This window comes from Nerophis ophidion, linkage group LG09 (genome assembly GCF_033978795.1).
Source record: "Nerophis ophidion isolate RoL-2023_Sa linkage group LG09, RoL_Noph_v1.0, whole genome shotgun sequence".
NCBI lineage: Eukaryota > Metazoa > Chordata > Actinopteri > Syngnathiformes > Syngnathidae > Nerophis > Nerophis ophidion.
Genome location: NC_084619.1, coordinates 12,751,807 through 12,763,328, shown reverse-complemented (window position 1 = coordinate 12,763,328; position 11,522 = coordinate 12,751,807). Strand labels below are relative to the sequence as shown.

At 40.7% G+C, this 11,522-nt stretch overlaps 1 protein-coding gene across 3 annotated transcripts in view; it reads left to right on the top strand.

The window, feature by feature from the left end:
- The first annotated feature begins 1,089 nt into the window (after nt 1-1,089).
- hmgcll1 (3-hydroxymethyl-3-methylglutaryl-CoA lyase like 1) overlaps nt 1,090-11,522 on the top strand; it is a 69,660-nt gene continuing 59,227 nt past the window's right edge. Inside the window, exons 1-5 of one of the 3 annotated variants that reach the window (XM_061910339.1) lie at nt 1,090-1,326; nt 6,192-6,263; nt 6,715-6,822; nt 7,167-7,262; nt 10,541-10,689. In XM_061910339.1, the coding sequence (XP_061766323.1) occupies nt 1,231-1,326; nt 6,192-6,263; nt 6,715-6,822; nt 7,167-7,262; nt 10,541-10,689 (521 nt within the window). In that variant the 5' untranslated portion in view covers nt 1,090-1,230. Of the gene's footprint in view, nt 1,327-4,736; nt 5,142-6,191; nt 6,264-6,714; nt 6,823-7,166; nt 7,263-10,540; nt 10,690-11,522 lie in introns of those variants that run through there. The other 2 variants (XM_061910342.1, XM_061910341.1) reach the window with 2 other exon arrangements.

Here is an 11,522-nt window from a genome sequence, read left to right as displayed (position 1 = left end):
CATCGCAGAATGCTGACGTGTACGCATGACGTCACGGACTGTTAGGAAATATTAGCACTGCGCACACACACAGCTAAAAGTTGTCTGCTATAACCGCATAATTACACCGTATTTTGGACATCTGTGTTGCTGAATCTTTTGCAATTTGTTCAATTAATAATAGATAAGTCAAAGTAGAAAGATGGAGTTGGGAAGCTTTAGCCTTTAGCCACACAAACACACGGTGATTCCTTGTTTAAAATTCCCAGAGGTGAATCTTTACTATGGATCAGAGCGGTCAAGCAAACATGAATCCCCACCACTTGTCAACCAGCAGTTTTCGGTGAGAAAATTGTGGTAAAAAGTCGCCACTTACTGGAGATCAGCTGAGCTTCTGCCGTCCGTACAGCTGCCGTCGACTTCCATCAGACACTGGCGTCAACACACCCCTCCGACTATCAGGTACTATTAAACTCACTAAAACACTAGCAACACAACAGAAAGATAGGGGATTTCCCAGAATTATCCTAGTATATGTGTCTAAAAACATCTGAATCTGCCACAATGCAATCGCGTTTTTTTTTTTTTTTCCTAGTCCAAACATGAATCTTTCATCCTCGCTCAAAATAATGGGGAAATTGTTGTTTTCTTGGTCGGAATAGCACTTTTTGTTGGAGGCTCACATTAAAAACAATGTGAGGGGTGATGTCATCGTCTGCGACTTCCGGCACAGGCAAGGCTTTTTTATTAGCGACCAAAAGTTGCAAACTTTATCGTGGATGTTCTCTACTAAATCCTTTCAGCAAAAATATGGCAATATCGCGAAATGATCAAGTATGACACATAGAATGGACCTGCTATCCCCGTTTAAATAAGAAAATCTCATTTCTCTAGGCCTTTAAGTGGGGGCAATAGTTTATACAGAAAACCCATCTCTGCTGGGTGAAACGAAGAAGTGGACTTTAAAAACAATTAATCCAAAGAAAACGTCCACCGGGCAGCATATCTTTGTTGTTGCATTCTCTGGTTTTTGCTTCATAAAAAAAAATAAAAAATCCCCTCCCACCCATTAACTGGGATGTGGCTGCCATGGCAACTGCTGAGTCATCCTCCCCAGTCAGCAGCACCCGTCTGGGTAAGTAACACCTTACATCATGCGGGCCCACATGCCCTCCATTAGCTACATTAGCTAGGACACGACAACAGGCGAGGGGGGGGGGCTTCGTCCCGTCGCCTACAGCCGGCCTGCGGATGGGGAACGTACCGGCCACGGTGAAGCATTGCCTGAGCTTTGAGCAACTCACCCAGGACTATCCATGGTTAAGACACTGGCTGCTGGACGGAGAGGTGGGTGTCCTTTTCTCCCGCTTTCCACGCCTCACATGATCTCGTCATGATGCTGACGCTCTGATGCTGCTTATGTAACAGCACTCTCTTTGTACTTCTGCTTTGTACAAAAGAATGATGTTTTACTTCATTGACTTGACTATTAAATGTTTACAAGGCGGCCTAAGCAGAACATGACCGCTCATGACTGATGTAAAATATATATTTTTTCCTTTGGTGTTTACAACTATCACTCTGCTAAACTATTACCTCCATGTAAAAGGAAAATGTACAGTTAGCATTGTTATGCTAAGCTTTTAGCGCCATATACCGTATTTCCTTGGGCGCTAATTAATTTAAAACCTCTTCTCACTCCTGCGCTTACCAAGGGCATGCGGTAAAAGTAAGCATGCGCTAATTATTTCAAAACCTCTTCTCACTACGGCACTTACCAAAGGCATGCGGTAAAAATTTGAGTGTGATGTAAGCTTGGACCTTAAATCCTACTGAATAGCTTTTAATCTTTTTCCCTTTATGCGATTTCAAATTACCGGTATTGAAATCAGCCTCCTCCATTTTGAAAATGACGACAGGGGAAGTGTCACTCGTGACGTCACGAGTTTGACCAGGCGGTAATACTAAGCATGCGCTAATTATTTTGGGAGACGAGTTTGACCCGGCAGTAAATCAAAGCAGGCGCATACTATATGACCTGCGGCAATTCAAGGAAATACCGTAAATGGAATATGCACAATTAACGTAAAATGAATACCGTATTTCCTTGAATTACCACAGGGCATTTAGTATGCGCCTGCCTTGAATTACTGCCGGGTCAAACTCGCTTCGCAAAATTATTAGCGCATGCTTAGTATTACCGCCTGGTCAAACTCGTGACGTCACGAGTGACACTTCCCCTGTCATCATTTTCAAAATGGAGGAGGCTGATTTCAATACCGGTCATTTGAAATCGCATAAAGGGAAGAAGATTAAGAGCTATTAAGTAGGATTTAGGGTCCAAGCTTACATCACACTCAATTTTTTTACTGCATGCCTTTGGTAAGTGCCGAAGTGAGAGGTTTTAAAATAATTAGCGCATGCTTACTTTTACCGCATGCCTTTGGTAAGCGCAGGAGTGAGAAAAGGTTTTAAAGGCCTACTGAAATGAGATAGCAGGTCCATTCTATGTGTCATACTTGATGATTTCGCGATATTGCCATATATTTGCTGAAAGGATTTAGTAGAGAACATCGACGATAAAGTTCGCAACTTTTGGTCGCTGATAAAAAAAGCCTTGCCTTTACCGGAAGTCGCAGACGATGACGTCACCCGTGTGAGGGCTCCTCACATCCTCACATTGTTTATAATGGGGGCCTCCAACAAAAAGAGCTATTCGGACCGAGAAAACGACAATTTCCCCATTAATTTGAGCGAGAATGAAAGATTCGTGGCTGAGGATATTGATGGCGAAGGACTATGAAAAAAAAAAAAATAAAGTAAAAAAAAAAAAAAGGCGATTATCTTGTGAGCGATTAAGATGTTTTTAGACACATTTACTAGGATAATTCTGGGAAATCCCTTATCTTTCTATAATGTCGCTAATGTTTTAGTGAGATTATATAGTACCTGATAGTCGGAGGGGTGTGTCGACGGGTGTCTTTACGCCAGTCTCTGAGGGAATTAGTCACAGCAGCAGCAGCATGACAAGTTCCGCTGATCTACGGTAAGAGGAGACTTTTTACCACAATTTTCTCACCGAAACCTGCCGGTTGACAAGTGGTCGGGATCCATGTTCGCTTGACCGCTCTGATCCATAGTAAAGCTTCATGTACGGGAATTTTAAACAAGTAAACTCTGTGTGTTTGTGTGGCTAAAGACTAAAGCTTCCCACCTCCATCTTTCTACTTGGACTTTTCCATTATTAATTGAACAAATGGCAAAAGATTCTGCAACACAGATGTCCAAAATACTGTGTAATTGCGCGATTAAAAGAGACGACTTTTAGCCGCAAGTGGTGCTGCACTAATATGTCCCCTCCAACTCCAGACGTCACGGGCACGCGTCACCACGCGTGTCATAATTCCACGACATTTTCAACAAGAAACTCCGCGGGAAATTTTAAATTGTAATTCAGTAAACTAAACCGGTCGTATTGGCATGTGTTTTGCAAAGTTAATATTTCATCATTGATATATAAACTATCAGACTGCGTGGTCGGTAGTAGTGGGTTTCAGTAGGCCTTTAAATTAATTATCGCCCCGGCGGCAATTCAAGGAAATACAGTATGTACAATTAGCATCGCTATGCTAAGTTACTACCTCCATATATAAGTTAAATGCACATTTAGCATTCCTATGCTAAGCTATTATCATCCATAATAGGAAAATGTAAAATTTGCATTCCTGTGGTAAACTATTGTCTCCATATAAAATATAATATGTACCTTTAGTATTGGTATGCTAATTTGCTATCTACATGTAAAAATTAACATTGGTGTGCTAAGCTATCACCGCCATATATAAGTAATATGTACACTTGGCTTTGCAATGCTAAGCTATTACAGCCATATAATTTTAAAATATACAATTAGCATTGCTATGCTAAGCTATTAACTCTGTATGAATGTTTTATGTATAATTAGAATTGCTAACCTATTACATCCATGTAAAAAGCAAGTGAACAATTAGCATCGCTATGCTAAGCTATTACATCCATACACAAGTTAAATGTACAGTTAGCATTCCTATGCTAAGCAATTATATTCCATATAAAATGTAATATTTACAATTAACGTTGCTCTGTTAACCTATTACCTCCATATAGAGGGAAAATGTACAACTAGCTATCCTGTGGTAAGCTATTACCGCCATATAAATGTAATATGTACAACTAGCATTGCTATGCTAAGCTATTACCATAATATAGTCTGTATTTAAAATATTCAATTAGCATTGCTATGTTAAGCTATTACCTCTATATAAATGTTTTATGTGTAATTAGTATTCACTATCACTTTTTGTATCATTTGTACATATTGTATTTGCTGATGCTGTTCTGTTGTCTTTGTTGTGGTTGTTGTCTCTTTGTCTTATCCCCCTCTTGTCCCCGCATTTCCCCCCTCCGTCTTCCTTTTTTTCTATTTCTATCCCTTCCTGCTCCAGTCCAGCTGCGCCAAACATTAATATACATCCATTTAATAAAGTAAAATACAAATAAGGCAACCAGAGAATTATCCCACACTTATTTTTTGTAAAGTAAATATGTCCAAAATATATGGTTTGCCTGAGTAGCTGCACAGCACCAAACAAAGAGAAAGAACGAGGTCCGTGTCAAAGCAGGGGTGGAGGATTGAAGGGGGTTGGGGTGGGTGGGGGGGGGTGGGGGGGCGTCCGGATTCCAGAAGGAAGTCAAAGCACACAGCTCGATGACGGGAAACGGAGAAAACACTTCGGGGAACACTGAGGACATAAGACACTGGAACAGGGAAGTCACAGAGAAAGAGCAAAACCGCAGGAGGGAAGCCAGAGACGGGATGCTTACTATGAGGAGTGAACTATGTTCCGGCACTGGATCTACAAGTCAGCTGGTCTTTATGCTGTCTGTCCTCATTCGTTCCAGCTGCGCTGATTAGGGATTGCCTGCAGCTTTGTATCGATCCATTGTGGTTTTGATGAAGGAGCTGAGCCGGAAGGCAAAACTCTCAATTTACCGGTCAATCTACGATTCCATTCTCACCTATGGTTATAAGCTTGGTTATGACCGAAAGGACAAGATCACGGGTGCAAGTGGCCGAAATTAGTTTCCTCTGCTGGGGGGCGGGTCTCTCCCTTTGAGATTGGGTAAGAAACTCTGTCATCCGGGCGGCATAGCTTGGTTGGTAGAGTGGCCATGCCAGCAACTTGAGGGTTGCAGGTTCGATTCCCGCTTCCACCATCCTAGTCACTGCCGTTGTGTCCTTGGGCAAGGCACTTTACCCACCTGCTCCCAGTGCCACCCACACTGGTTTGAATGTAACTTAGATATTGGGTTTCACTATGTAAAGCGCTTTGAGTCACTAGAGAAAAGCGCTATATAAATATAATTCAATTAAAAAAAATAAAAATAAAAAAACTCAGAATAAAGCCGCTGCTCCTCTTCAGGTGGTTCGGTCATCTGCTCAGGATGCCACCCGAACACCTCGCTAAGGTGGTGTTTAGGGCACGTCCGACCGGCAGGAGGCCAAGGGGAAGACCCAGAACACGTTGGGAAGACTATCTCTACCGGCTGGCCTGGGAACGTTTTGGGCTCCCCCGGAAGGAGCTGGACGAAGGGGCTGGGGAGAGGGAAGTCTGGGCTTCTCTGCTTAGGCTGGTGTCCCCGCAACCCGACCTTGAACAAGCAAACAAAAAAAGGATGGATGGATGGATGGATTTTACTTTAATCTAATGTTGTATATTCTATCAAAATGTTCATGTTTAATGGTTTATTCAAACTTTGTATAGATGAACTAGACTTCTTAACTCAACTAAAACGGGAGTGCACTTTGCCAACAGGATGCTAAATTTAGAATCCCATTTTCACGCTCATGTTTGCTCATTCTCGCCCCTGAAGTTACAGTAAATGCAGCCAGTCAAGACAAACTGTACATTAGATGGTTTGTTTAAGTGTTCATTTGCATGTTCACGACGACGATGATTGCAGTTTTTTTGCTGCCAAACACAGAAATTTCCCCTGTGGCTCCTGCGGGGTGGTGGGTGGGTGAAATTCTCTCTATCTTTTCCCAGTGTGCGAACATCTCGCTGGTTCCCATGCTAATGCCTGGCACTTTTATGGTTCTGTGACTGTTATGCATTTTTTCGGTGACTTCCAAGCACAAATATGAATTCTCGTGTCGTATTCTTCCTTCCCAGACTGCTTCAGACTATCCCCAGTTTGTCAAGATTGTTGAAGTAGGGCCCAGAGATGGTCTTCAAAATGAAAAGGTAAAAAAAAACAAAAAAAACCCCAACGTAATTTATATTTATATATGCCGTCCTGCTGCTATGCTTAATCATACCTTCAAAACTGCTATTTTCCCCCTGAATGTTTCTGTCTTTCCTACATAAAACACGCTCAACATATGGCTTGTGCGCCATAATTACCGTAGCATATGTTTTACATTTTCTTTGAAATCCAAGAGGGGAAGGGACATGGCTTCTGGCTTCGTTTACTCTGCTTAGCATGTCACAGTAGAATCATTCCTCATTGCATGCCAGCACTTTTTTTTAATTTTTTTTTTTTTAGGTGAAGATTCCACCGCAATGTCCAGTAAAAAAAAAAAAAAAAAAAGAAAAAAATCGTACATTTTAAGACATGTTTTACCTCCCAACTTGCATGGATTCAAATCCACAAAGAGCTGTTTAGGTTTTTTTTTTTTTTTTATTGCTCCCCCAGGAAATTGTTCGGACAGGGGTGAAAATCCAGCTGATAGACATGCTCTCGGGATCAGGCCTGCGTGTGATCGAGGCCACCAGCTTTGTCTCCTCAAAGTGGATACCGCAGGTATTAACTCCACTTTGTGCGCAGTTCAACGGAGGCGAGTGATTTACAAAGCCGAACAACTACTGTGGGCTACCTGCATCGCCGCAGATGTTTTCCTCCCCCAAGATTATTTTAACATTCAGAAATACTACCCTTCCTGTCGTAAATTGCATTGCTATTTTTAAGGACATTCGAACATGTTTTTTGCTCTTTTCACGGAAATATGACATCAAGTAACTTCGCCCTTAATGGCCTGTGCAGGGACGTGAAAGGCTCGACTTGGAATGATGTATTTTCAAGAACAAGTTGTGTTGACCTTATGGTTTTATTTTTATACCTCATGTGTTTTTCCTCTTTTCGTTCAGATGGCTGACCACACGGAAGTTCTCACAGGCATCCAGAGAGTGCCTCATGTTCAGTACCCAGTATTGACACCCAACATGCAAGGCTTTCAGGATGCGGTAAGTCAGGGTTTCTTAACCGTAGGCCCTAGAGCAGGGGTCGGCAACCTAAAATGTTGAAAGAGCCATATTAGACGAAAATTACAAAAAATAAATAAAATCTGGAGCCGCAAAAAATGTAAAGCCTTATTTAAATGTTATACTGAAGGCAACACATGATGTAAGTGTCCATATTAACTACAGTGGGGCAAAAAAGTATTTAGTCAGCAAGTTCTCCCACTTAAAATGATGACAGAGGTCTGTAATGTTCATCATAGGTACACTTCAACTGTGAGAGACAGAATGTGAAAAAAAAATCCAGGAATTCACATTGTAGGAATTTTAAAGAATTTATTTGTAAATTATGGTGGAATATAAGTATTTGCTCGACCATTCAAAGCTCTAACTTATGGAAGTAGGTTTTGGCTCAAAATCTCACGATACGGATCAATCGTCCTGTCCTCCTTAGCAGAAAAACAGCCCCAAAGCATGATGTTTCCACCCCCATGCTTCACAGTAGGTCTGGTGTTCTTGGGATGCAACTCAGTATTCTTCTTCCTCCAAACACGACAAGTTGAGTTTATACCAAAAAGTTCTATTTTGGTTTAATCTGAACACATGACATTCTCCCAATCCTCTGCTGTATCATCCATGTATCCATTTTCGTATAAACTCAACTAGCATATGTTGAAAGAGCCATATTGGACCAAAAATACAAAACAACCAAATTTGGAGCCGAAAAAAATGTAAAGCCCTATATAAGTGTTATGATGTTGGCAACACATTATATGTCTATATTAGCTATATTAGACTACTATCAAAATGTCTAAGTGTTGCAGGCTGATGCAAATCTTCGTTGACAAAAATGTTGAAATAGAATATTTATTTTACCCATTTTTACAACATTACAAAACATTACTGAAACAGAGAGGTGTGATAACTCCTGGAAATTACTGGCTTAGAATGGCCAAAGGTAAAGATGTGTGTGTTCAAGTTGAAGGAAACGGAAACTACTAATAAAATGAGCTCAAACATACCTAAAATACGAGGCATAATGATGCATTATGTACATACAGCTAGAATAAATAGCATGTCAGCATTGATTAGCTTGCAGTCATGCAGTGACCAAATATGTCTGATTAGCACTCCTCACAAGTCAATAACATCAATAAAGCTCACCTTTGTGGCTTCACATACAGCATAAAACGTTTGATGGACAAATAGAGACACAGAAGGAGTGGCATAAGACATGTTTTTCTGTGGCAGCATCAAGGAAAGTTGTACGTTTAAACAAACTATGATGCGTTCAAGGACTTCCCAAATTAGGACAACATGGCTTGAGCCAAATACTCTCATCATTGAAGTATGTTTAATTTAAACAGTGTGATTCCTAACAATTAAGGGGGGGTTGTGTCATGTTTGTCCTTCTACAGAAACAATATTAAAACAAAAAATTTTTTTTTTTCATCATCTTTTTTCATTTTCATATATTTTTGAAAAAGCTCCAGGGAGCCACTAGAGCGGTGCTAAGGATCCGCTTGTGGCTCGAAAGCCGACCCCCGCCCTAGAGGGTTGTCAAAAAAAATCTGATTCTCAGCTTTGGTCCGTATGGGCTGCAGCGGTACTCTCTTGTAATACCCTTTTCCACCACTAGTGGCAGTAATGATAATATAAAACAAACAGAAGAAGTCTGAAGAAAAAGTGATAGAGAAGTTTCTTCAAAGCAGAAATTGCGACTAAAGTGGTGAAGCTGTATTTTTATTCAGCTTGGATTTTATTGACTTATTTAAGAAACATACAATTTATCATTAGTTATTCTTAATTTAGTTGCACTATATTTATTTAACACGGTGTAATCGCATGTAATTATTTGTTATCAGTTTTGTGAGTCCATTCTGCAATATAGTTAAATAGTATTTATTTTTGTAACCAGCCTGACTTCAATAATAATCTTTGCGATTAACACATGTTTTCATATCATTTGACAAGGTTAATCCTGTTATATATCAATATTAAATACAATTTAAATCAAAAGTAAGATGACTAATTCTATGTTCCTATTTTAGTGGGCCCTAAACCCCTAGTGCATGGGTGTCAACCTCTGGCCCGCGGGCCAAATTTGGCCCGCCGTGTAATTTCATTTGGCCCTAGAGGCAATGTCGAATTAATATTAGTGCTGACCCGTCGGTATTTTACAGCGGCGGTGCCGCTGTAACACCGCATTCACTGCTAATACTCATACTTGTCAACCCTCCAAATTTTCCCGGTAGACTCCCGGGGCAACCACACTCTCAAGTTTCTACCGATTTCCACCCGGACAACAATATTGGGGGCGTTCCTTAAAGGCACATCCCCTACAACCTGTCGTCACGTACGCTTTTACACCATAAAATCAGTGTGCCGGCCTAGTCACATAATATACGCGGTTTTTAAACACACACATGAGTGAATGCAAAGCATACTTGGTCAACAGCCATACAGGTCACACTGAGGGTGGCCGTATAAACAACTTTAACACTGTTACAAATATGCGCCACACTGTCAACCCACACCAAACAAGAATGACAAACACATTTCGGGAGAACATCCGCACCGAAAGACAACATAAACACAACAAAATAAATACCCAGAAGCCCTTGCAGCACTAACTCTTCCGGGAGGCTACAATATACACCCTACGCTACCACCACTATTAAGATTTTGCACTATTAAGTTATATAACGTTGCTTGTTCCATATTCAGTGTTAAAGCAAATCAGTGTAGCAAACTGAGCAATAATTAACATTCGCAGTTTCTCTTGCTACTTCAAGGCGTGAATGTTTGATTCATTCATTAGTTATTTTATTTTCAAATGTCTTTTTAGCCTGTCAGAATGTTTATTTTGATATTCACCTCAGAAGGTTGCAAATAGAAAAGAGGCATTCCATTTTTTATTTACATTTTATTGGATATTCCATTGATATGTTTTTATTATTTTTATTTAAAATACTATTTTGCATGTCACTATAAAGTTATATAAGCCTTGATTGTTCAATATTCAATGCAAAACTTGTTTGGGTCCCTATTAAAAGGTTAATTTGTTCAACTTTGGCCCGCGGCTTTGTCCAGTTTTAAATTTTGGCCCACTCTGTATTTGAGTTTGACACCCTTGCCCTAGTGGAAAAGAGTGGCTCTGAAGTGAAAAAGGTAAAGAAGCCCTGCTGTAATTAAGTCATGATTTATTTAGTGAATCCCATAGAAAATACCTGTTAACTGAATTTTTTTTCTCCTTTGTGTTCGAAATGTTTCTTCTGCTAAAGGTTGCAGCTGGCGCTACTGAAATTGCAGTTTTTGGTTCGGCGTCTGAGACCTTCAGCGTGAAAAACATTAACTGCTCTATTGAAGAAAGCATGCTAAGGTTTGCAGAGGTTGTCAAGAGTGCCAAAGAGCGAGAGATTCCAGTTCGCGGGTTTGTATTTTTTGTATTTCATTGTCACATACAGCTGCAACAGTATGTTTTTGACACCAGTTCCTAATTTTGTCGGTCCAGGAAGACCTTTAAGATTCCGGACTAATGATACTTTTGTATTCATTATGACGCGCTGTCACATTCAAGTCAAGTGCCGCTGCTTCGCACGGGTAGATAATACTCGGCTTGGAATAATCACCAATAAGGAAGCAACACCACACAAAAATCGATAACACAACAATATTTCCCCCTCGTCCCCAAAGTCACACAAATAGGATTAAGTGTCAGTTTGAAGTGAACTCACGACCGGACTTCATCAACCTGCCCGTTCTCAAAGAGATCCAGTAATCCACATATAATCATGCATGAAGATCACGTCACTTTCTACATACTCGGTTTATGGCAGTTATGACTGTTTACATTTTTGTAATTTTTATTGAATAACAATGTCATACATACTTGCCAACCCTCCCGGATTTTCCGGGAGACTCCCGAAATTCAGCGCCCCTCCCGAAAACCTCCCGGAAGAAATTTTCTCCCGAAAATCTACCGAAATTCAGCGCAGCTGGAGGATACGCCCCCTCCAGTTCCATGCGGACCTGAGTGAGGACAGCCTGTTTTCACTTCCGCTTTCCCACTATATAAACAGCTTGCCTGCCCAATCACATTACAACATCTACAGATGCTAATAAAAAACTGCACACACAAATAGACGAAGCAGAAGAACGAGGAAGTTACAGCCATTGCGACGCCGTCTGTAATAGAGTGATTTTATGTTGTCTGTCGCCATCTCCTGGTGAATGTTGACTATAGTGTTATGGGGTTGCTTTTTG